This window comes from Gracilinanus agilis, chromosome 2 (assembly GCF_016433145.1).
Source record: "Gracilinanus agilis isolate LMUSP501 chromosome 2, AgileGrace, whole genome shotgun sequence".
Taxonomy (NCBI): domain Eukaryota; kingdom Metazoa; phylum Chordata; class Mammalia; order Didelphimorphia; family Didelphidae; genus Gracilinanus; species Gracilinanus agilis.
In genome coordinates, this window is record NC_058131.1 from 224,945,133 (window position 1) to 224,968,476 (window position 23,344).

General features: G+C 34.7%; 1 protein-coding gene across 2 annotated transcripts in view; it reads right to left on the minus strand.

The window, feature by feature from the left end:
* The window catches only part of BIRC6 (baculoviral IAP repeat containing 6), a 325,846-nt gene that overhangs the window by 231,731 nt on the left and 70,771 nt on the right, over nucleotides 1-23,344 (minus strand). For both annotated transcript variants that reach the window (XM_044663691.1, XM_044663690.1), the window contains exons 5-11: nucleotides 17,260-17,371; nucleotides 16,266-16,348; nucleotides 13,435-13,657; nucleotides 13,199-13,359; nucleotides 8,699-8,757; nucleotides 4,611-6,005; nucleotides 403-552 (exon numbers count right to left, since the gene is read on the minus strand). In XM_044663691.1, coding sequence (XP_044519626.1) covers nucleotides 403-552; nucleotides 4,611-6,005; nucleotides 8,699-8,757; nucleotides 13,199-13,359; nucleotides 13,435-13,657; nucleotides 16,266-16,348; nucleotides 17,260-17,371 — 2,183 coding nt within the window. The remainder of the gene's footprint in view (nucleotides 1-402; nucleotides 553-4,610; nucleotides 6,006-8,698; nucleotides 8,758-13,198; nucleotides 13,360-13,434; nucleotides 13,658-16,265; nucleotides 16,349-17,259; nucleotides 17,372-23,344) is intronic.

Genomic DNA, 23,344 nt, shown 5'->3' on the forward strand with positions numbered 1-23,344 from the left:
TGTCCCAAAAATTACTTAAATAGGTTTCATTGGAAGATAGTAGATCCTCACTCAGGAGACAGCCTAAGCAAATGATCTATTATCAAATGTCAAAAATAAAGGAAATTTCCCTGATTTAATTCCAGTTAACAAAGAAAGAAGGAATCTGTCCCTCTCAAGGAAATATTTGACCCCATACCATTAAGCAATCAAAAAACATCATGAACATAAACACCAGTGCCATAGCCATCAAGATACAGGGATAGTCTCTTCAACAATCAAGAGTTAATGGCAAAAGAAAATGAAAATTTTTAAAAATGATTACCCAGAAATGGGGGAAGAAGGATTGGAAGAGGGAAGTATAAGTTAAATTCAATAAATACCACAGGAGTGAATAAATCACTAAAATTGTTGTCCTCTTACCTGAAATTCCAGGACTTGAAGGATTAGATAAGGGCTTGGTACCTTCTAGAGACTGTTCAACTCCTTTAGAAAGGGATCCATCCACAAGAATATCAGCTTCATCAATGTCATCACAAGTTCCTCCAATTTGGAGGAAATGAAGCTCTCCCCCTATAATATGGTGAAAACTCATTAATAGAAATAGTTTGGTACATTAGAATGTTCATATACAACAAAATTGAATACAATTAAATATTTCATTAGAACTCTAATTGAAATTAGTAGAAAACACAATGTAAGACAATTGGAATTCACAGAAATTCCAAGAAATTTATTTTGTTTTACTCGAATTTTGGTGCTTTGGAAAATTCTTGAGACTAGCTAATCAGTTCTTGAGGTAAATGGGAAAATTCTTATCTAAGTCTATTTTTAATTTTTTAAAACTTAATATCTATTAATATATAATAATATAATTGGTAGGGTTTGGATACATTAATATATAATTAATAAATACCTGACCAAACCCTACCAAATCCTATTCTGACCAAATATAAGGTTAAAAAGCCTCTCAAGTCTCCCAGGATATGACAGACACACAGAGTGTGTAAATGGAATCAGCTCATTCTTTAGACTTTAGCCCATCAGGAATAATGTCACCACACCCAACTTAGAATTAAGGGGGGAGGGGGGAGGTCTATGACCCACATGTGCTAGTGACAAATCAAAATTGAATTATGTGGGTAAGTTAGGCTGAATCGTTTTTTTCTTTTCCTTGGCATTTCTGGAGGCCCTAGCCTCAAGAGTCTTCTCTTCTTAGAGGAGGCCTCCTGGCTAGAAGCCTTGTTTAATTAACCACTGTGCCCCCTTTGATGGGGCCCATGAAGCCTTGCCTGGTTCGGATGTCTCTGTCTGTTTCTGTCTCCCTCTCTTTCACAAACCACCATAAAAGTCTTCCTGACTTGCATCTTTTATTTTGGAATTGGGTAATTCAATTCCTTGTCAACCACAGCTTTAAATATTAATATCCAGTTCAACCATAACCCACTTCCCTTTTACAGGAGTCAGTAGATGATGGCACTATAGATATAAATATGTAAGGGATCTAACAGGTTATCAAATCAATTTGCCTCATTTTGTAGTCAAGTGCCAAGATCACACATACTGGAAAGTCAGGTCCTGACTCTAAATCCATAACTAATTCCAAAATATTATCAACTAGCACGGCAAATTTAAAACATCAATTTTGCATTCTGAAAAAAAAATCAACAAATCAATAAGCGTTGTAGATACAAGTATTGTTATTTTTAAATCTCTAGTTAAATTGAGCCTACATTCATTTGAACACATTATTAAAACACTTGACATAACAGTCCATTTTTTTTATCAAATTTTGTGCTTCAATATTCACTGGCAATACAACCATGATTGCACTTAAATTTTATCTGAGTCCCCAAACAGAATACAAACATAAACTTTCACATACAACTATAATAAATTTTGTTAGATGCTGAGAGATCAGAAATGAAGTAAACTGGACTAAGTGAATCAAATGAGATATTTGTATAGTGCCTAGCACAGTTGGTGCTACATATATGTTTAATCTCCTTTTCCCCTAACTCCATACTCATTGACTTATCTTTTTAATTTCCCCAAGTCCTGAAACAATACATTATACTTAGTGTTAAAGAAATTATTTGCTGAATTTTCTTACTAATAAATACAATGATCAGTGAATAAACAACTCTATAAGTACATATTTTATACATTAATTTTTAGTGTAGACTGCCATAAAAGCCCAAACAGAAACATCTTGGGTTTTATTATGGTCAAATCCTTCTATCATAATTCCAAGCACCAAGCCATACCACAATAATTTACAGCTAAAATTAAAAAGATACTTAAGATGTTAATAGTAATAATAGTAGTATTCATAATCATAATAGTAATAGTACTAAAAATAGTAATAATAATAATAATCAAATATACTAGGTATGACTTGTTAGCAAATGAACTTTTAAGGGCTACAATTCTTTCAAATAATCATTTCACACAAAAATATTATATGATGCTTTGCAAAGATTTTCCTTCACATGCCTGAAATATGTCATTAAGTAAAATGATATAAATTGGAGTCTTTTTTTTTTTTATGAGGAAACATCATTGACCCTAAACTCCAATCGACACTTTTGACTGATTCAAAACACATTGCTCATATTATCAAACCAAATTAGCAAGATAAATGGATGTAAGAATTTGAGTGCCTCTAAAAAAACTTAATAATTTGGCAGTTCCTATAAGGTCTCAGATTAAATTGGGGGAAAAAAGAAGATAATCAGGTTCCCTTTATGTTCCAAAGAGTTCAAGGAGACTCTTAATTCCTTTTCATAAACTAACAAGCTATGTTAACCAAAGAATAAGATTTTCATTCTAAATTCATCATACAACAAGATCACTATAATAATAAAGTCTATGCAAAATGACTCTTAAGTTTTATTTTTAAAATGTCAGTTTCTATGCATTCTGAGTGGGGATAGATAGAACTATATACTATTTTGCATGACCATTTCAAAATATAACTTGAACATATAAGAAAAGTATTGCATATTTCTTTAAAAACTACAAATTTATCTTTTCAATTTCCTAACAATTAAGTTCTTATGAAAAAACACCATTATGAGATAATATTCTGAGCAAGCTTTCCCAGAAAATTCATGCTACCTCCAAGTTCACAGAAAAATACTATATGTTTGCATTTAACTTATCCTTCTTTAACGCAATCTAAAAACCAAACAATTTTAATTGTTTTTGACCATAAACAAAATATGTTTAACAAAAACATTTCAAACTATTGATAACAGTCTTAACACATAGTAGACACTCAACAAATGCTTACAACTAAAGATTAATTATCTTACTATTTTAAGAAAAAGGACACAATTGTAAATAATAAAAATGTCTATGGTATATATAATTATTCCAATAGATTATTCCCACACTAAGCAATACTATAAAAAATACATATAAAGTAAAATTTTCCATAATCATAGAAAAGTAATCAAATAAGTATATTAGTACATACATTAAAGATTTAAATTAGTTAGGTCCATTTAAAACAAATCTCTAATGATTTTTTACTAAAAAATAGCCATTCCCAAAAACATCAGCTCTAAATAACTCATAAAGAGAATCTCTTTTTAATCCAGGGGCAGCTGGGTAGCTCAGTGGAGTGAGAGTCAGGCCTAGAGACAGGAGGTCCTAGGTTCAAACCCAGCCTCAGCCACTTCCCAGCTGTGTGACCCTGGGCAAGTCACTTGACCCCCATTGCCCACCCTTACCAATCTTCCACCTATGAGACAATACACCGAAGTACAAGGGTTGAAAAAAAAAAAAAAAAAAAGAGAATCTCTTTTTAATCCAAAGCTTCATTCCATCAATTAATTTCAACTTAGCCCACTTAAATTCAGAAATGCTACATCTCAACTAATTTAAGTTGTCTCCTCTCATCTCATCCACCTTTGGTAGAAGTGGCACCAAATTTAAAAGTTGTATGATGGAAACAGAAAAGAGAACAAAGGGAAGAAAGGAAAAAATCCTGCACAATCCATAAACTGGATATTTTTCAGCTCTTGAATATTTCAAAATCTGATACCTTGCAAGATAGTAGGATGATAGAAGCATATAAATGGTTTTATTTTGTAAAGAATTACTGACTGACACGAAGGAAGTGGCATGATAGATACTATTATGAACTGGTATGGCTGAAATGAGATAAGTTAATCAATTGAGAATAAGTCTAAAGAGACAAAGCCTGCTTATTGCACTGGTATCCACAAAATGTCACAAGGGCCAAAGGGAATTCTTTATTACAATGAAGGAAAACTCTATATAAGAACGAGAATTAAACAGGAAGAGAAAGAATGGGATGGTTCTATAACAAATAAAGGTAGAGATCACCAGTTCCCTGAAGCAAAAAATATTTAAATGAAAGGCAAAAAAAACTTAGAAGCCACACATTCCCATCAAAGGCATCAACAACAATACATGGGACATAAGGAAAAATACCTTCTCTAACTAAAAACACATTGTTGGGAAATATAGGCATTAAAATAAAAATATAATGGAGTTACTCATTAAAACATGAGCAAAGAACATCAATATACTTCAAATCTTGGCCTTGAATATCTATTAAAAAATGAATTGTCAGGAAAAGTTTCATCAACGTGGCTTACCTTTAGTGCATGCACACAGCCTGTCTGTGCCTGAGCAGTATATGACAGAAACGAACATGTCTTGTTCCTCGGTGCCCTCCTTTTTAGGAGGCTCCACTTTGGCCAAAATTTCAAAGTTTGAAAGATCTATTATTTTTACATATCCTCCCTGAGTAGTTATTACCAAGTGTCCCAGAGTAGAAATATCAGATTTTTTTTCTCTCTCATTGCCATTTTTTGAGGCTAGCTGCATTTCTTCCACAGGTTCTTCACAATCATCCTCTCGATTATCCAGTATATCTGGTGGAAGCAATATAAGTGAGGTAATTGTGTCCTGGGGATCTTTGATATGCTGGATTTTTATTGGCTCCTCCTCTAAAGTCACTATCCGGGTGGCATAATTCATTTTATAAAGCACTAAATATCCACCACTAACACTTCTCTGCTCAGGCTGAATTATTAAAGGAGTTTGTACATCTGCTGGTGTTTCATGTTGGATTACACTGATATTTGTGCCATTCACCACTGTAAGATTAGATTCCAGCTCACCTTTCCTTCTGTTACATAGTGCTGAGTTTAATTTATTTAAATTATTCAAGGCCTCTACTTGATTTATTGCACTCAGGGATTCAACAGGGCAGGTCCGCAGGCCCACTAACAAATGAACTCCGTCTGCACAAGGAGTGATAGAGTCTACACAAAGGTTCTCCTCCTCTGCAAACTTTGGCAGCCTCAAGCACTGAACCAAAGTCCCAGGCTTGGGAAACATAGAGTTCCACTTGTCAGAGTCTGGAGAGGTAAGGTTGGCTGCCGCATCTGCAAATTGTTGAATGTAAGTCACGGGAGGATCCTGCAATAGCAATTGCTCCTGACTATCCAGTTCCATTTCAATAATCTGAGGAACTGTAAAACCATCATCATGTAAACTTTTACTCATAATATTGTTCATCTGTGAAAATATTTTTCCTGCTTTTTCATCAGATTCTTTAATGCTATAGAGTAGCAAAATGGGTAAAGTCCTCCTTACAAGAGGGGAATTTAGTTCGGAATTGTTGCAGGATTCATTATCTGTTGACCCTTGTTCTGATATATTTTCACCCTGAGTCCTGCTTACACCATCCAGTGACCTGTGAGAGTTACTGCTAATGGGAGAGGTAGCAGGAGATTTGTATGTCAATAATCCCCCAGCTAATAAACAAGGAAAGGGAATGTTGTGTTGTTCCAGGTGCTTTTCTTTTGTCTTTTCACTCTTACAGTTGGCTACACAGGGATTAGCCCCCAATTCTTCAAGATCCTTAACAGTATCTTCAAGAACATTTGCCACAATTTCCCACTGAAGTTTCTCTGGCTGCTGAAGAATGCTGAGAGCTGTTATATCAAGGCTTACTTCCATGGCTTCCTTCTGTGATGTATGCCCTTTAAAAATGAAAAAGAATGTGATACACATGCTATTGTTTAATCGGGACAAAACCCATTGGTCTTTGAAAAAAATCATTTCTTTTTTATACAACTATTTGATAAGCAATGTGATTACATATCAGAAATATTAAAAATGTTTTAAGAGAATAATAAAATATTCTAAACCTGGATTACTTTGAAAAAATAAAAATGAATTTCACATTATATTACTTTGAACTTCTTCTATACTTAGAGCATACTATCCTACCTTACGTCAATATTTAAGAGAGTAAGGGCTTTACTAAAAAGACTAATATGATAAAATGTTAAAGATACTATTAACTACTTTAAGTTAGTAATAAATATAAGTGTTATTTCAATGTTCCTTCATTAAAAATAATTCCAAATATAATCAATTCTATCCAATAGAGGTGTTATCAATAACAAATATTTAAAACTAGACTGGCTTGTAGGTAATGAAACAGAATAGGATTCTAAATAATTTTTTATCAGTTATAAATTCAAGGAAAATAAATTAGTTCTAATCTCATTCTAAGGGATGAAGCACTATTACAAAAATTCAAATGCCATAAAATAACAACTACCCATTAGTTTTACTTTACTATGTTAACTTCTGTTGCTCTGAATTAATATAATAATTTCTCCTTATTGGTTTACAGGACGAGCAGATTTAGAAGAGACTTAATGATTTACCCAACTCCTCATTTGACAGATGAGAAAACATAGGTTCTTTCCAAGTAATGGAAAGTTTCCATTCAGTAGATTTTGAATGCTATTGAGAACCTTAATTTAAGCACTTGACTAAAATTGGCAGTCTCCAATACTAAAAAACCTAAAGTAGACCTGTATTACATAACATATTCTGCAATTTATTAAAGCTCTTCTTAAATCTGTTCCCTTATACAAGAAGGACCACTAATTTTCTATTAAATATCACTAGAAAGGCAAAGTACTATTCTAATTGTAATCCTTGGGAATATTTGCAAAATAACCTCCTTAATAAGACAACACTTTTCAATACTTCTTGCAATATTCTAGTAGTACACAAAGTGTTTCAATTCAGGAAAAATCTCAGTTTTGTCTATGAATCCCCAGTGCCTAAAACAATACTTGAGAGAGTAGGCATGTAATACATGCTTTCCTCAAATAATCTTCCTTAGGATCAGGAAAGTAATATTTAAGTATATACCAAAAAACTGGTAGTCCCAAAATAAAGTGATTTCTGTTTACCATGAAGTCTCTTTATATTTGGATATAGCATGTTTCAATTTAGTTTCTTTAAGACTTTAAGGTGACTTAAAGATTGAAGCAAAAGTATGGTTTGAAAACGACTAATACATATTGCCAGTAAGTATTTACTTAATTCAAATGACAATGGTAATCAGGGAAATAAGGGGAGAAAGAATCATGGGTCACAAACAGCAAAGAAAAAGACATTATATAAAACATTCCAGGTCAATATGAAAAGAAATGTTCAACATAATAGGTATGTGGATATGTATAAGCATGAAAAAATAAGGTTAAATCTGAAATAAATTTTGCTCCAGGTTAATAAGCTAAGAAGGAAAATATAATAAGTATCAATAATACTATATATATTTTCCAGCAAGGAATATTAAGTCATTAAAGAATTATTCCTATTGTCTTATCAAGAAAATTTGTGTTTTGAAAATTGCTAAAAAAAAACCAAAAAGATTTCTTAAAATGAAGAACAAAGGCTAAAAAGGTGTAACATGGAATCGAAGAATTTAATATGAAAAGGACCTTAGAAACCCACATTCTATACAATGTGGAAATGAATTCTAGCATCTGTAACAAAAGATCCCAATTAAGTTAAAATATGATAATCAAAATTCATATTTATTCTCCTCAAAAAAAATGAGGAAGAATCCAATTATTCTCAAATAAACTATAGAAATGAAATCAATTAATTTATCTCAGCCCTAATAAAAGTCCAAAAAATCTACTAACTAACTGAGCCATGGCAGTGAAAGGAACTTGCCCACCACTCAACACCAGACCCTGGCAACTCAGAACCTCGAACCCAAGAATCCCTTCAGCATCAGAGTCCCCATTCCCAACCTACACTGACTTTAGCCAAATCCAATTCTAAAAACTGCCTGTGTTGGTAGTGAAACTCCTCATCTCAAGCAATTCTATAGTTGTTACCTTTTCATTTTCTGTTATATCACAACAATAGCATTATTTGCCATAAATTACTTGGGGTCAAACAAGTATATCCCTTCTCCCTAGTAAAAAAAAATCATTTAATTTTAAATAAAAGTCATCTCAAAAGGTAAATCCAGAGCCATTCATTCCAATCTGAACACCTCTCAATGAAAATATTTTTGAGCAGCTAGTGTATAAGCAAAGTACTTTGAAAGGGGGTAGCTAGGTAGTTCAGTGGATTGAGAGTCAGGCCTAGAGATTAGGGTTCAAATCTGGCCCCAGACACTTTCTAGCTGTGTGATCCTGGGAAAATCACTTAACCTCCAATAGCTAGCCCTTACTGCTCTTCTTTTCCGCCTTAGAACCAATACTGAGTATTGGTTCTAAGACAGAAGGTAAGGATGGGGGGGGGAGTGCTTTATAAACCCATATTGTCCAAAGACATTTAAAAAACAAATATGTCCTATGTAGAGGCTAAATGTGTATGGGAGAAAAAATAAAGACCATGTATTATCTCATACCTGTCACTGACTCTGATCTGGAATGCTCTTCACTGTCTGAATCCTCCAATAAGTCATCACTTAAAGAAGAAATGAGCAAATAATTTTATTATCAAGTCAAAACATTATTATACATGATACCTGACATCTATGAATCTCAGTACACACTGCATTATATAAAGCATGCAATATCCAACAAGAATCCTAAAACCAGTATTTTAACCACATAAATTAAACTATATTGATATAAAATTACTTAAGATAATAGTTAGCAGTATTACCATTAAATATAGTTAGATCTGTCCTTTTGTACACTGTATTAACCCTTAACCCTTTACATGGGAAGCGTAGAAGAAAAATACAATTAAATGAATATTATATTTAGACATGTAAAAATAGAATACTGAGATTACAATTCCATGCTAACAGTTATAAAAGTAATGGCATTAAGAAAAGTTTAAGTTTTTAAGGTAAACTATAATTTGGAGAGAAAATAATATTTAATTCATTAAATTCAATTCAAGACCACAGGAATTTTAAACAGAAAATATAAGAAAAAATGCTCTGAATATTACTAACTCATTAATTTGGGGAAGTTAAATGACTCACAGGCTACCTTGCCCATGATGTATATTCACAAGTTATAGGTCAGAACTGAAAATGTTGCCATTGGTCTTTCCACCCCAGCACAACAAGAGTAATTTCATCATGCTACAATTTTCCTCTTCTACAGTGCTTCTGGAAATAAGAAGTCTTCTAGGCTAAGAGAAATTCTGGCAAAGTTCATGAAATTCAGTAGTCCCTTAATGTCACTAATTAATAATTCTGTAGCAATTTTAATCCTGGTTAGATATAGTGCCTTATTAATTTGTAGCATCATGTTATATAACCTACATTCATGAAAGAACCACATTTTTATATTTCATTTACCAAAAACTTTATTAGAAGTGTAATGTACAAATATAGGAGAGACTAGGATGACTTCAACTAGAGTGGTTAAGGAAGCTTTCAAGAGAGAGGTAGGACTGGGGACCTTGTACTTATAGGCTAAGGGCAAAAACTTAAATTTGTAGTATATTGTCCATAGCAATAAAAATTAGAGGAAAAGGGAAAGAGGGGAACAAATAAACTCCTCAAAGTTAAAGTCGGTGCCTAATTCCATTTCTTTCTTTTTTATTTTTAAGCCCCTACCTTCCATCTTAGAATTAATACTGTGTATTGGTTCCAAGGCAGAAGAGTGGTAAGGGCTAGGCAATGGGGGTTAAGTGACTTGCCCAGGGTCACACAGCTAGGAAGTGTCTGAGGCCAGATTTGAACCTAGGACCTCCCGTCTCTAGGCCTGACTCTCAATCCACTGAGCCACCCAGCTGCCCCCCTCTAATTCAACTTCAATGTCCCTTCAATGCATAGACCAGTTCCTTGAACAGTGAATGCTGAAAAAAATTTGTTGAATTGAGTAAATAGTAATCTGCATATGCTCTCAGAAATTGGAGATCTCATTTACCCAAAATCAAAGCAGTCTCATGACTGACATTTCCCCACACTCCTCCTCCTGAAGATTCACTAGCTTCCTCACAGTCTTAACCCCAAAAACAATGTAATTCCAAATTCTTTAGACTAGGATTTCTCTAACATTTTCATGAAAAAGAATGCTTTCCCTTATTTTTTGAATAAGTAAAAACTTGCCCATTAGAGTTCATAGGTCTTACGAAATCTTTCCAATGCCAGAAAACATGCAACCAACAAAATTTTAGCATAGCTCAAAATTCCACATATATCATCATTTAAGAGAAGCACCAGTCATTCTACAGAAACTATTCCCAAAAGTTACAGTCAAGGAAAATGACAACTGATCATTTGGGTTATGCTGACATTTGGCAGTGTTTCTTTAGGTAAGAACAAATACAACAAAACTTAAATAAGCACTTACTGTGAACAGAACTAAACTTTTACACTGAAATACATGAAAATCTTTCATCAAAATTAATATAGAAAGAAATGAAAATATTTGTCTTTTGGATGCTTATATTTCTTATCAATATCATTATGTTGTTCCATTTGAAAGTTGAGGTAATAACTCACAATGAATTACCTATTTTAAGTCCTTTAATATATCATACTGATACATCTAAGGTCAAGACTTACTAATGCTTTCAAATTAATGCTTTCAACTAGGAGAAAGAGGAAGATGAAAGGGTTTAATGGGAAAAGCAATGTAAAAGCATTATTTCAAAATATTACACTGAATCCAGAGGTTTAGGTGTATAGAGGAGTAGGGAGAGAGGAGAGGAAGCATCAGCAGGAAAAAGGCATCAGGGTCTGTGTTGAGAGGGTAGAACACAGTTTGCTGCATAGTTGGTTTTTAATCTACTGGGTTCTTTTCTTTTTAAAACCCTTTTAAACCCTTACCCTTCTGCCTTGGAACCAATACCTTGGTTCCAAGGCAGAAGATTGGTAAGGGCAAGACAGTGGGGATTAAGTGACTTGTCCAGGGTCACACACCTGGGAAGTGTTTGAGGCCAGATTTGAACCTAGGACCTCCCATCTCTAGGCCTGGATCTCAATTCACTGAGCCACCCAGCCTCCCCTCTCTACTGGGTTCTAATGGCAACTCTCTCCCTCTCATAGCAATTTAACTGGAGTTGTGATAAAGGACCTCAAAAGTCAAGGCTGGAAATGTAGTTTAAGAAGGAGTCTCATCTGTTCTATGAACTATTCTCACAAATTGCTCAGTCTTTATTCTAAACTTCCAAACATTATAAAACTAAAAGGCTTATTTACCTGCTATCTTTAATATTTATGTATTTTCCTATGTTTATGGGCTCTCTCTCCATATAGGCTGTATGTTCCTTGAGGGTGAAAGCTATCCTATATCTTGGGCGGCCCCAAGAAAATGCACAATGCCATGCACATGGTGGACTGAATGTTAAAGAAAACTCAACAACCATTTATTAAGTGTCTATTAGGTGCTTAATCAACAATTACAGCCCTCCAAAACAACATTAGCAGTTAAAAAATCATAAGTTTAAATCCTTTTGAAAATCAAGAAAAGGAATTTTCATTTACAGAACTCCCACGCCAGGGAATATCACTTGGACTTGTAGTGTGGGAAAGAAGACAATCAGTTTTATTGATCCTCCATGGTTTTCACCAAGGTCTGATGACATCATTAGACCATCTATAGGTGAAAACAATTAAGTCTCCACAGGGATAATGTTCAATTAGAATAGTGGTTCCCAAACTTTTTTGGCCTACCGCCCCCTTTCCAGAAAAAATATTACTTAGCGCCCCCTGTCACATACTATCACTGCTCCCTTACAGTTATTCATGGCCCCCAAATGTACCTGTGGCCATCACCGCCCCCCTGGATCACTGCAGCACCCACCAGAGGGTGGTGGCACCCACTTTGAGAATCACTGAATTAGAACAAGCATATTACCAAATAACCAGAGTATTTCTCCTACACATTTTTTCCCATGGAGTTAATTCTTTAATTACTCTCAAATAATAAAAATCTCAAAGCCAAACTTCAATTTAGTTTCTTATACATTCATTCCTATATTAAACTGCATACTCACCTAGATAGAGCTAAAAAGTCTGAATTATGTTACAAATAATGCAAATGATAATATGGTGACAAAGAATCTAAGATCTAATGACTAAAGAGCTATCTACATGAATTTGTATCTTTATCCTCTTCTATCCTGCTCCCTTAACCTGATTCTTTTCCTTGAAAGTACCCTTCAGGTCCTTAAAAGCTACTGCCTCATCCATAGTCATCATTAAGAGATTCTCAAAAAGTGATAGTGATTTACATATCTTCATTCCACACACCTACTTGCCACAAGCTTCCACAAGATCAAAGTAGCTTGTAAAAAGAAATTACATAAACTAAAGTTTCTTCTTCTCCTTTATAAAAACTGTAATAATAGTCAAAAAAGAAAATAACTTGTCTAGAGAACCTAGAAAGTTAAGTTGTTAAATAGTATTTTTGTAAACTTTTTTTTGCCTATAAAATTACTGGTATTCACCAAAAACAGTAATATTGCAGCAAAGTTAAAAATGATTGATGATCCAATGTCAAGGTTATCTTACACTCTCTGCATATCTCTGCATTTTCCTGTTAATGTATACAATGAGTAAAGGAAACAGGAAAAGTATTTAAATGAGTCAATTAGCTTCTTAACTGATCTATAAAAATCGTGAAAAAAAATGGATACCATTTACATTAAGAATTTTTATTTATCTATCAGAGTTTTTATCTGTTGCCTCAATTAATAAAGTCTTGAAACTGTACTATCGGCCCTACTAAGTAGAAGCTACAATCTTTTGAAAAAGATAACTTGAAATAAAGCTTATCTCCACTAATACAACAAAAATTTCTAATTTCTTAAACCTATTAAAACAGAGGATCTTTTGTCTTTTGGTTAAAATTATAAAAAACAAAACTGAAGAAGAAATTATTTGATGACCACTAATAGTAGTCATTATTAAAACTTCTTAATTTAGCAACTTGTATACCTGTCTCCTTCCAATTTTGGTATATCTGAGCAGCTAGATGAATCTTCCAGCCAGGCTAAGGTTGGTCTCCTTGAATCAACTCCAGAGCTTGGTTCTCCCAATAAGACAAGCTGTTGTACAATTGCTGGATCATATGCATTAATTTCAAACTTTAAGTGCACCTAAATAAATAAAAAATATAGGTTTATACTAATTTTTTTTCATTAACACTTTTCCTATTTCAAATAAAAACATACCTTCATAAGTTTGGAAACATCCCATATACAGATCTTTCCTCTTTTTGTTGCAGCAGCTAGAAAATGAGGACAGCTTCCAGATCCAAAACAGGATATTCTGTCAGTGCCATCCGTACAGGGAAATTGTGCAGGACTTGTTGCAAGTGTAACTGACAAGGGTACGTTCTGCGTGTGTTCACCTTTCACAAAAGGGCAGTTTGGGGAATGTCTCTCATGTTCAGACCTTCACAAAAGATTTTTTAAAATTATCAAAACCATCTAGCAGATAGTCTGCATAAACAATTAAAAGCAAGACAAAGACAATGAAAAGTATTCCTTATTTAAAAAGATAACATTATTTTGTCAGTTTCTCTAAGTTTCCCCTAAAACAAACAAGCTCATGTAATTTAGTTCCATAAATGTAGTTTGTAAAACATCACTGTTTAGCTTGTATTTATTGCCCTAACACTGACTTCGATCTCCCCCATCAATAGTTCCACGAAATAAAAGGTAAGGATCAAAGATGCAATTTATAATCCATTCCATTATTCTTTTCTTCCTATTTTGCCAAAAACTCAAGTTGCTATTTCTACTTCTCCCCTGTAAACCAATAGCTCTGAACTACACATACAGTTCCTCTTCAATGAATCAATTTGCCATTTCCATATATATTTAAATTGATCCATGACTACATCAATGTTAGTATGCCACCCAGAATGCAAGCTGCAATATATCCTTTAATTTCTTGTGAAATATTGTACATCTTCCCATAAACAGAGAAGAGATGAACTCAACTAAGGAGGAAGATTTGTATTATTTCTAGAAAACCTGTGCAACACTCAAGTTATCATCTGATAGCCCCTCAATCACTACAAACTAGCATATGAAGAGTCAGACATGACGTTGGATGATATTTTTAATATCACATCTGGTTGCATGCTAAGCAATACTTATACACTCCCTGGAAAAGTAGGAAAAGATGAGGTTGTGAAGGTTTTTAAATGAAAAAATTGAAGTTTTATGTTTGACCCTTGAAATGACAGGCAACCATGAGAGTTTATTGAAAAGGGAGATGATAAGGCCAGACCTTGGCTCAGGGACATCACTTGGGCAGTTAAATGGAAGAAGAGACTGGCCTGAGGATAAATTTCAGGCAGGGAAATCAACCAGAAGACTAGTGTAATAGTCCAGGCAGGAGATGAGGTGGGCCTGTACCAGGATATGACAGTGTCAAGAAAGAGAAAGCAGCATATAAAAGAAATATTGTGACAGTATAATAAACATGACTTCATAGCAAATTGTATATCAGGAGAGAGACAGAGACAGAGAGAGGAGTCAAGAATAACATCTAAGTTGCAAACCCTAGATGACTGGGAAAAGGGTACACTCAACAGCAATACAGGAATTTCAGAAAAGAGGATTGGAGGAAAGAAGTTCTTTTTCGTACAGAAGAATTATCACAAAATTCTAATCATCAGCTGATTTCCACACACTTCTGGACTCCCCATAAGTACATTAACGCTTAGAGAAAGCAAATTAAATGAAATAGTTACAAAAGTAAATTTACCATGAAAAAAATTAAAAAAAAAATATTCCCTCAACAAACATTTTTAAACTGCATGTTATTTAGCATATATGTCAATGGTCCTCATAATTAATAAGGTTAATTTAAAAAACCATATTATAAAATTAGAAAAAGTTATGCAAGCTCTGAGGAGAGGTTGTCTCATTCTGAATGTATTATTTTTATCCCCATAAATCATTACAATGGTATACAGAAAGTGACTAATAAATTCTTACTGGTTTGAACTACATGATAAGTAAGACCTATTTTCCATATGTTTAGAAATCAATAAAATCTAACCCAATTTTGGTAATTACAGGTTAATAAGAGATTGTGTGTGTGTGTGTGCATGTGCACGCGCACGCGCGCGTGTGTGTGTGTGTGTTTGTAGTCTAGAAAAAAATGCACTGGAAAGAGTCCTGAGTTCAGGGCCTTCACTAGTCACCAGGGCAATTAGAGTTTTGACCTAAGATCACAAAAGATACCCTACAAACCAGGAGGGAAACAGAATGCTTACTTCCTTTGCACAGCAATCAGTCTACCAATCCTATACTTGACAAGTCTTAAATGCCTACAATTTCTTACCCTCTATGGACCATCAACTAATGTGTCCTATGCCTCTGTCATTTCTCTTGTGAGATGTGATATTCTTTGCTGCCAAAATATTCTTCCTCTTCAGAGGGATAGAAGGCCATCAGATGTGAGCAACAGGGATATAGACCAGCCTCTTAACAGGCAAAACCTCAAAGCTACAATCAATTGAAGCAAGCCCTCCCACTGCCCCAACTACTCAAAAGAACTTGCTACAAGTACCAGAATTCAGTTATAAATCTGTCTGTATTTTAATCTTGACCCTCTCATTAACTAACTTGTGTGATACATTAGGAAGGCTTAAATCTTGAATGAGCCTGAGGCTTCTTACCCAAACAACCAAGAAATCAGACTAAGTCAAGACAGCTAAAGTTTCTTCTATCTCCACAATTTTATAAAATGATTACTACTACATGCCCCTCGATGTATTGTCCAAGAAGTCAGAGCAAGGATGGTTGGAAAAGAGAAGGCTTATCCTAGGAACTTATTAGCTGGAGCTAAGCAGAACAAATACAAGTAGCCAGATGTGACACTATGCAAACTATTTTTGTCATGTATGTGCCCAATATAATAAACACCTCCAATGCTCCACTAGGACAAGATGCTCATCAGTGTTATTTAAGGCAAGTGACCATGAACTGAAATCACTTGGATGACTGATATAATCTACTATGCCAAGACATTGAGTAAAACTCACCAAGGTTCATCAGTAGGCTCCCAACAAACGAGACATACACTACAAGTAAAACACATGGCTCTGTCATCTCCAGATGAGGCAGGCTATATAAAATGATATGGAAAGGGCAACAGTTAGGCACAGTTTAAAATGTCAAAATAACCAACCAATGTGCCTAAGAAGCAGGTAGTAACAATAAGTGTATCTTTAAATTTTATATTTCCTTTGAATAAACACTATTTAAAAGTTATTCAAGTATTTAAAACTTTCAAAGAACACTTCCCTCCCTCCCAAAAAAATTACAATAAATTTTAGTCTTCATACATTGTTATCTAATAAATAAAGAAATAAAACTCATGATAGGATAATTAATTAAAAGTTAGAAGGGACCCAAGAGGCCACTTAGTTCACAACCTCATTTGACAGAAAGAAACTTGAAGCTCAGAAAGGTTCAGTGACTGGACCAAAGTCATACATGGCACGAAGAAGCAAAATAGAGTTCAAATTCTAATTCAGATTCTCTGAACCAAATCTAGAGCCCTTTCCACTACAACATGAGAATCTCAAGTGGTTTTTTAATCAACAAGTAAAAGATATTCTAAAGGGGAACATTAAATTTATTCTTATCCAACTGAAAATGGGAAAATATTGACAGGCATAATAATAAAAATTAGTTTCTTACCGTTATCTAAATAGATTGAATGATTTCAGTGAATGTGTTGTCTCATAAATTGAGATTTACTTGATTCAATAATATACCACACGTGTAATGTACAGCTCTAAAATTTATTATCAATACTTTTTGAATGCACACTATTTACATGTTACTAGACATGTTGAAAGGTTAAGGAACATGGAATGATAACAGCTCATACAAAGAGTACAAGACTGGACAAGAGAAGACCTAGATTTTAGAATCAAAGCCACAAGTCTGATCCCTGGCTCTAACTAGTTTTATAACCTGGAATGATTTAATAAGTTAAAAATTAAGGCTCAATTTTACTTATCTTTTTACCTGGTGATAAAAGCCAGCTTGAGCCATGGGATCTGGCTGTGCCCACCTATATCCAACATGAGGCCATGAGGTGAATGTCTCCCGTCTGTTAGCTTCACTGTACATCAATGACCTAAAGATAAACACATTTTGCATTACTCAATTTGTGCACCAAATTACCATGATATTCATGAGCCCCATTCTTTTCATTAAAAGGGGAAAAAATATGTTGCTACATCTATTCATAAATTCAGCTTACTTATAACTTTCATGTTAAATGCATTCAATGTTAAAAAGAAAAAGAAGCAGTCTTGGACATATATTTTTTAAATGAAGCTAAAAGGGAAAAAAATAAATTTGAATAAAGGGGAAATTTGAAGAAGTTAAGAAGACTGACAATTTCAATTGTGTTAAAACAGTTCATTTTGTAGAACGGTAGACCAAAGAATGGGGTAGAACAAAATAGCAAGCACACTGGCAGTTTAGCCTCCATATTGATGGCAGCATTTTCAAATACAGTTCAGAGAACCCATAAAGATAGCTTGATCACATGGGTCAATGGGGATATGATTGGGAATGCAGACTCTAAACAACTACCCTAGTGCAAATATCAATAATATGGAAATGGGTCTTGATCAATGACACATGTAAAACCCAATGGAATTGCGTGTTAGCTATGGGGGGGGGGGGCAGAGGGGAAGGAAAGAACATGAATCAGGTAAACATGGAAAAATGTTCTTTATCAAAAAAAAAAAAAAAAGGTAACTAAAAGTAAGAAACTATTCCTTCTGTAAAAGAAAATAACATTAGTAAGAATGGCTGTACTATAAGATTTATCTGCACCTGGAGGATAAAAAGAGAAATGTCCTAGTGCCTCCAATAGCCATGCCATCACAATGGCTCTCCCAGAACTCTCTTCAGCTTTATACAAAAATTTCCACAATTACTTCAGTTGTGCCTGCTCCCTTACAAGTATACCTATCCCTTTCTGGCTAAAGGCCACTAATGTACTAAAATCTCTTCACATCAAGTTGAATTCCTTGGGATGATAAGCTGCCTCAACTAAATCCTCAATGATTAACATTCACTCATCCTCCCTGTCTCTAGCGACACTGAACCTCCAGCTGCCACTGTTCAAGCCCTATTTATTCTCCAACCCCCCCCCCCCACTGATGACTGACTCCTTATGTCCATCTTCCTCAACCCAATACAACTTCAATATGTCACTTTAAAGCTCCTTCCCCTGAGTTCAGTGGAATGCCTACTCCACAGAAGAACAAACTTGTTTTCATCTTAACCCTTTTCCTTTCTGACTCTTTATTGAACTCTCTTAGACTGGCACCTTTCCTGATGATACAGCTTCACTTGCCACCCTTTATAGCACTCTAGTTTGGACTTTTATCCATATCATCCTCCAATCATGGTAGGATATAGGTTCTCCATTGCCACTTCCAGCAAAGATAATGGAGAGTCAAGCTGGTTCACTATGGATCAAGATGGAGAAAAGAAGAGAATGTGACTAGTTCAAAGTAATGGTCTGGGAAAGAAAGTGAGGGGTCTTAGAACTGGGGCATTGTGTTTAAGATAAAAACTTAGTCTGGGGTAATAGGTAGAGGGAAAATTGGAATGAATCTCAAAGCAAGAGAGAATACTAAGTGTAGTTGTAAAAGATAGATTCATCCAATCCATACTGAATCTTCCAATCATAAACTCTGATATACCTATTATCTACTAATCTCAAGGACTCTGTCCTCCTTTCCTAAATTCAATGTCCATTGTTTCTCTACTTTATAACAATGCTGCCTTCATACTAAGGCAACAGTGTTGGATAGTAGTTAGCAGGAAAGCATTATGTCTTCATAAAAAAGACATATAACAATATATATACTGATATTCTCTAAAACTTGACTGACCAATTACTCAACTAACTTATTTCACACAACCAACTCACCCATACAACCTCAGCTGAAATGGTCATGCCCTTGATCTTCTTTTAACTAAAAATATTCCCAATTCCATGATCATTAAATTTGAAATATGTTTAATCTGACTATACTCTAGTTGTTTCACTTCTTCTAACTTATAGACTCAGTTCTTCATCCTCAAGAAAATATACCAAAATCCCATCACCTAGATTCCCTCTACTGGCTATACTTTTTCTTTCCCCATCTTGATCCTAATGGTAAACCATTATACACTATCTTCTTTTCTTCAGTACTTTATCCCTTTATCTTGCCCAAACTTCAGTGATGGATTTTTAGCACCTTCTGCTGCCTTCTCTCCTACTCACAATCTGCTGAAAAAAGCTGAAGAAAAATCATAAAACCTCTATCCTGGACCCTCTTTTCTTCACCTTCCATATGATTTCAGTGGTTTCACTTATGTTTCCATAAGCTCATATGAGTTCAATTATAATCTCTTTCCACATGATTCAAAGAGCTATTTATCCAGTCCTATTTTCTTTCTTTAAAAAAACAAAAAACCCTTACCTTCCATCTTAAAATCAACACTGTATATTGGTTCTAAGGCAGAAGAGAGGCAAGAGCTAGGCAATGGGGGTTAAGTGACTTGCTTAGGGTCAGACAACTAGGAAGTATCTGAGGACAAATTTGAACTCAGAACTTCCCTTCTCTTTCCCCAACACATTGAGCCATCTAACCACTCTCCCCTCAGTCCTCTCCTGACCTACAGCCTCACATCTCCAAATGCCTATTCAACTTCTCTAGAATTGAATGCCCCATAGACATCTGAAACTCAACATGTACAAAACTGACTTATCATCTTACTCTATTAATAGCCCCCTTTTTGCCTCTAACATTGCCACCAACTTGTATCAAGGTTTCATCACTTGACACCAGTGTAACAATCTGGGGTTTGGTCTCCCAACTACAAATCTCTTCCCATTCCAATTCATCCTCCATTTAATATCTAAGTAATCTTCCTAAAAAGTATGTCTGATAATGTCACCATTCACCCTTCTTCCCACCCATTCCCATTCAGTAAACTGCTGTGGCTCCCTATTACGTCCAGGATTAAATATCATCTACTATTCAAAGCCTTTCATAACCTACACTCCTCCCCCCAAATCTCCAGACTTTTAAGACCTTACTACCCCTTACACATACTCTATGAACCAATGATACTAGCCTCCTTATTGTTCCTTTGCACAAGAAACACCATCTTCCATCTCTGAATTTTCATTGGCTATTCCCCATGTCGATAATGCCCTCCCCTTCTCATCTCCATCTCCTGGATTCCTTTAAGTCTCAGCTGTAAGAGGGGAAAATGGGAATTATTATGTTTGGACTAGATATTTAAGGTTTGGTCACCAGAAATCAATTAACTCGATTTCAAAATAAAAGAGACCCAGGTCAGGATGGTGGTTTACTTATACTCAGGAAGGTTGAAGGTAGGAAAACTGAAACTCTGGCCCAGACCAGAGGCCCAAACCAGGTAGGGATTCAGAGGTCCCAGCAGAGGGGGTACAGAGGTTAATTAAACAAGGCTTCTAGCCACAAGGCCTTCTCTAAGATGAGAGGCCTCGAGGCTAGGGACTCCAGAAATGCCAAGGGAAAGAGAGAGTCAGCCTAATTTACCCATGTGACAATTCAAAGGGAAGTAGTCTGAAGTCTCACTCAATATTCTCCAACGCCAAGTTCAAAAGGCAAAAGCCCACTCACAGGAAGTTACCGTCATATTTAAAAGATAGAAGCCTTCATCACTTCCTATGTCCACCTCCAGTTTCACGTGGACAAATGGCAGCCTCAACACTGTTTTGGACTGCCCAGGGGGCAGGCACTTGTTTTTGATTTGTTACTTACTATCACATGTGGGTCATAGACCTCCACCTCCTTTAATTCTAAGTTGGGTGGGGTGACATTATTTCTGGTGGCTAAAGTCTAAAGAATGAATGAAGTGAGCTAATTCCATTTATTTCCATTTACACAATTTGAGAGTCCTTGAACTAATTTTGAGGTCCCTGGTCTAAACTTCCTGTGGACATTTAGATCTCTTTCAAACTACATTTCCCATAATTTCTCTTGTGTAATCAGATGGGCAGGAAGTGTAATAGTGTGGTAGCCAGGAATATAAAGACTGAGGACAACATTGGTACTTCCTCTCTTTTTGGTGATTTGGAGCAGGGCCAGGATGAGAGGAAGAGGTAACGGGGCCCGCTTATTTTGAACTAACTCAACAGGCACATGGCTTCATTTTTCTAAATAGCTTTCAATAAACCCTTTGAAACCATGATATTTTTAATTTTATCATTCTATATTAATTTTATTTCTTACACAGCTAAAATATGACCTTCCTTTAAACGGCATCTTTTTTCTCCTTGATGCTAGAGCCTCCCCTCTACTGATTATATTTTTTCCTGTCTTTATCTTGATAGCATATATTTTTGTTAGTGGTAAGTTATTTATTAAGATTGAGTTCCTTTAGATCACAGGGCAAATAGCAGTGGCTTAATAAGTGTTAATGATTTCACTGATAAGATTACAATAAGAGTAACAGCAATTTAGCCCCCATTTTGATGGAGGCATTTTCAAGTATAGTTCAGAGAAATCACAAAGATACCTGATAGTAAGTAAGAAGAATATTACAGTACAATCATTCTTATTGGTAATATTTTCTTTTACATAAGGAATGATTTCTCACTCCCAAGTATTTTTGTGGGTTCTCTTTACTGTATTTGAAAATGACACCATCAATATGAAGACTAAACTTCCATTACTCTTGCTCTTTCACTGAGATGTACAGATCCAGGGGCAGGCATATAAATAAATTAAATAGAATATACACATGTAAAATATATTTATATTTATATATTTCTAGACAGGTAGATATAGAATCCCTGCCCAGAGTTTAGACAAGAAAGTAAAGCAAAGACTCCCCCATAATGTGTCCAAATAGCAATAACCTAAAGAGAAAAAAAGTCAAAAATTAAAAAAAAAAAATCTCAAAATACTTACAAAACTATTTTTCTTTTAAAAAGCATACATTTTTAGTATGCCATATAGTCATTAGAGGACTGGTCTTGGTGTTAGAAAAACTGGCGTTCAAATTCTATCTATGATGAAAGCTGAATGGGAAAAACACCTCTCATTACCCAAATTCTAATAGCTATATCAGATAGCCCCAAGCACAGTTAAAAATACACAATCTGTCTTTATTTCCCCACAAAACTAGTTGTTTAGTAAAGCAAAATTATAAATATTAAGTAGTTATGTCTAGAATATCACTAAGAGACTAATACTGACCTAACAACACCATCACCAGCAAAATGATACAGAAGCTATCAGTAACAACAAATATGAGACGTCACAGATAAAATCATAAAAAGTGGCATTTTCACATAAATCACCACAATTGACATTTTGCTACCATTCTGTCCTTGTTTTTCAAAACTATCACATTTCATACAAGCACTCTGTTTTCTCATTTTTTAAATGGAAAAGATGACATTTCTATTATCCATATCGGCAAGTTGTAAGGATCAAATACTCTATAGAAAAGAGCTTTGCAAATTCTAAAATATAATCCAAATATTATTTATTCTTATTATTTCTATCATTTTTCCTATAGTTTGCCTTTGGAAGTGGCCTGACATACTGCAAAGGGCATTAGATTTGAAGGCAAAGGACCTGCATTTGATTCACAGCAAGGTTATTTGCGTGACCCTATGGGCAAGTTATCTCATCTTTAAGCAGCAGTTTCCTTATCTATAAAATGGAGGACTGAGCTTGATGGTCTCTAAGGCCCCTGCTAAGTGTATGATCCAATGATTCTGATTTCTTGATAAATCTTGATTGTATTATCACAGTGGTTTTTAGGGTGGAAAATAGCTAATCTTGTAGTCAAAAGGATAAGAATAATACTCCAAAAAAAAAAGTTACAAACTATTAACAGTTGAAACACAATCAATAATAAAGAGAAATGCAAATTAAACAACAACAACCAAAAAAACACCTGAGATTCCACCTTATACTGAGCAAACTGACAAAGGAAAACAGCCAATGTTTGAAGGTTTCTAGAAAGATATGCAAGCAATTTTACTTTTGGTGGAGCTCAAAATTGGTCAATCTGTTCTGGAAAGCAATTTGGA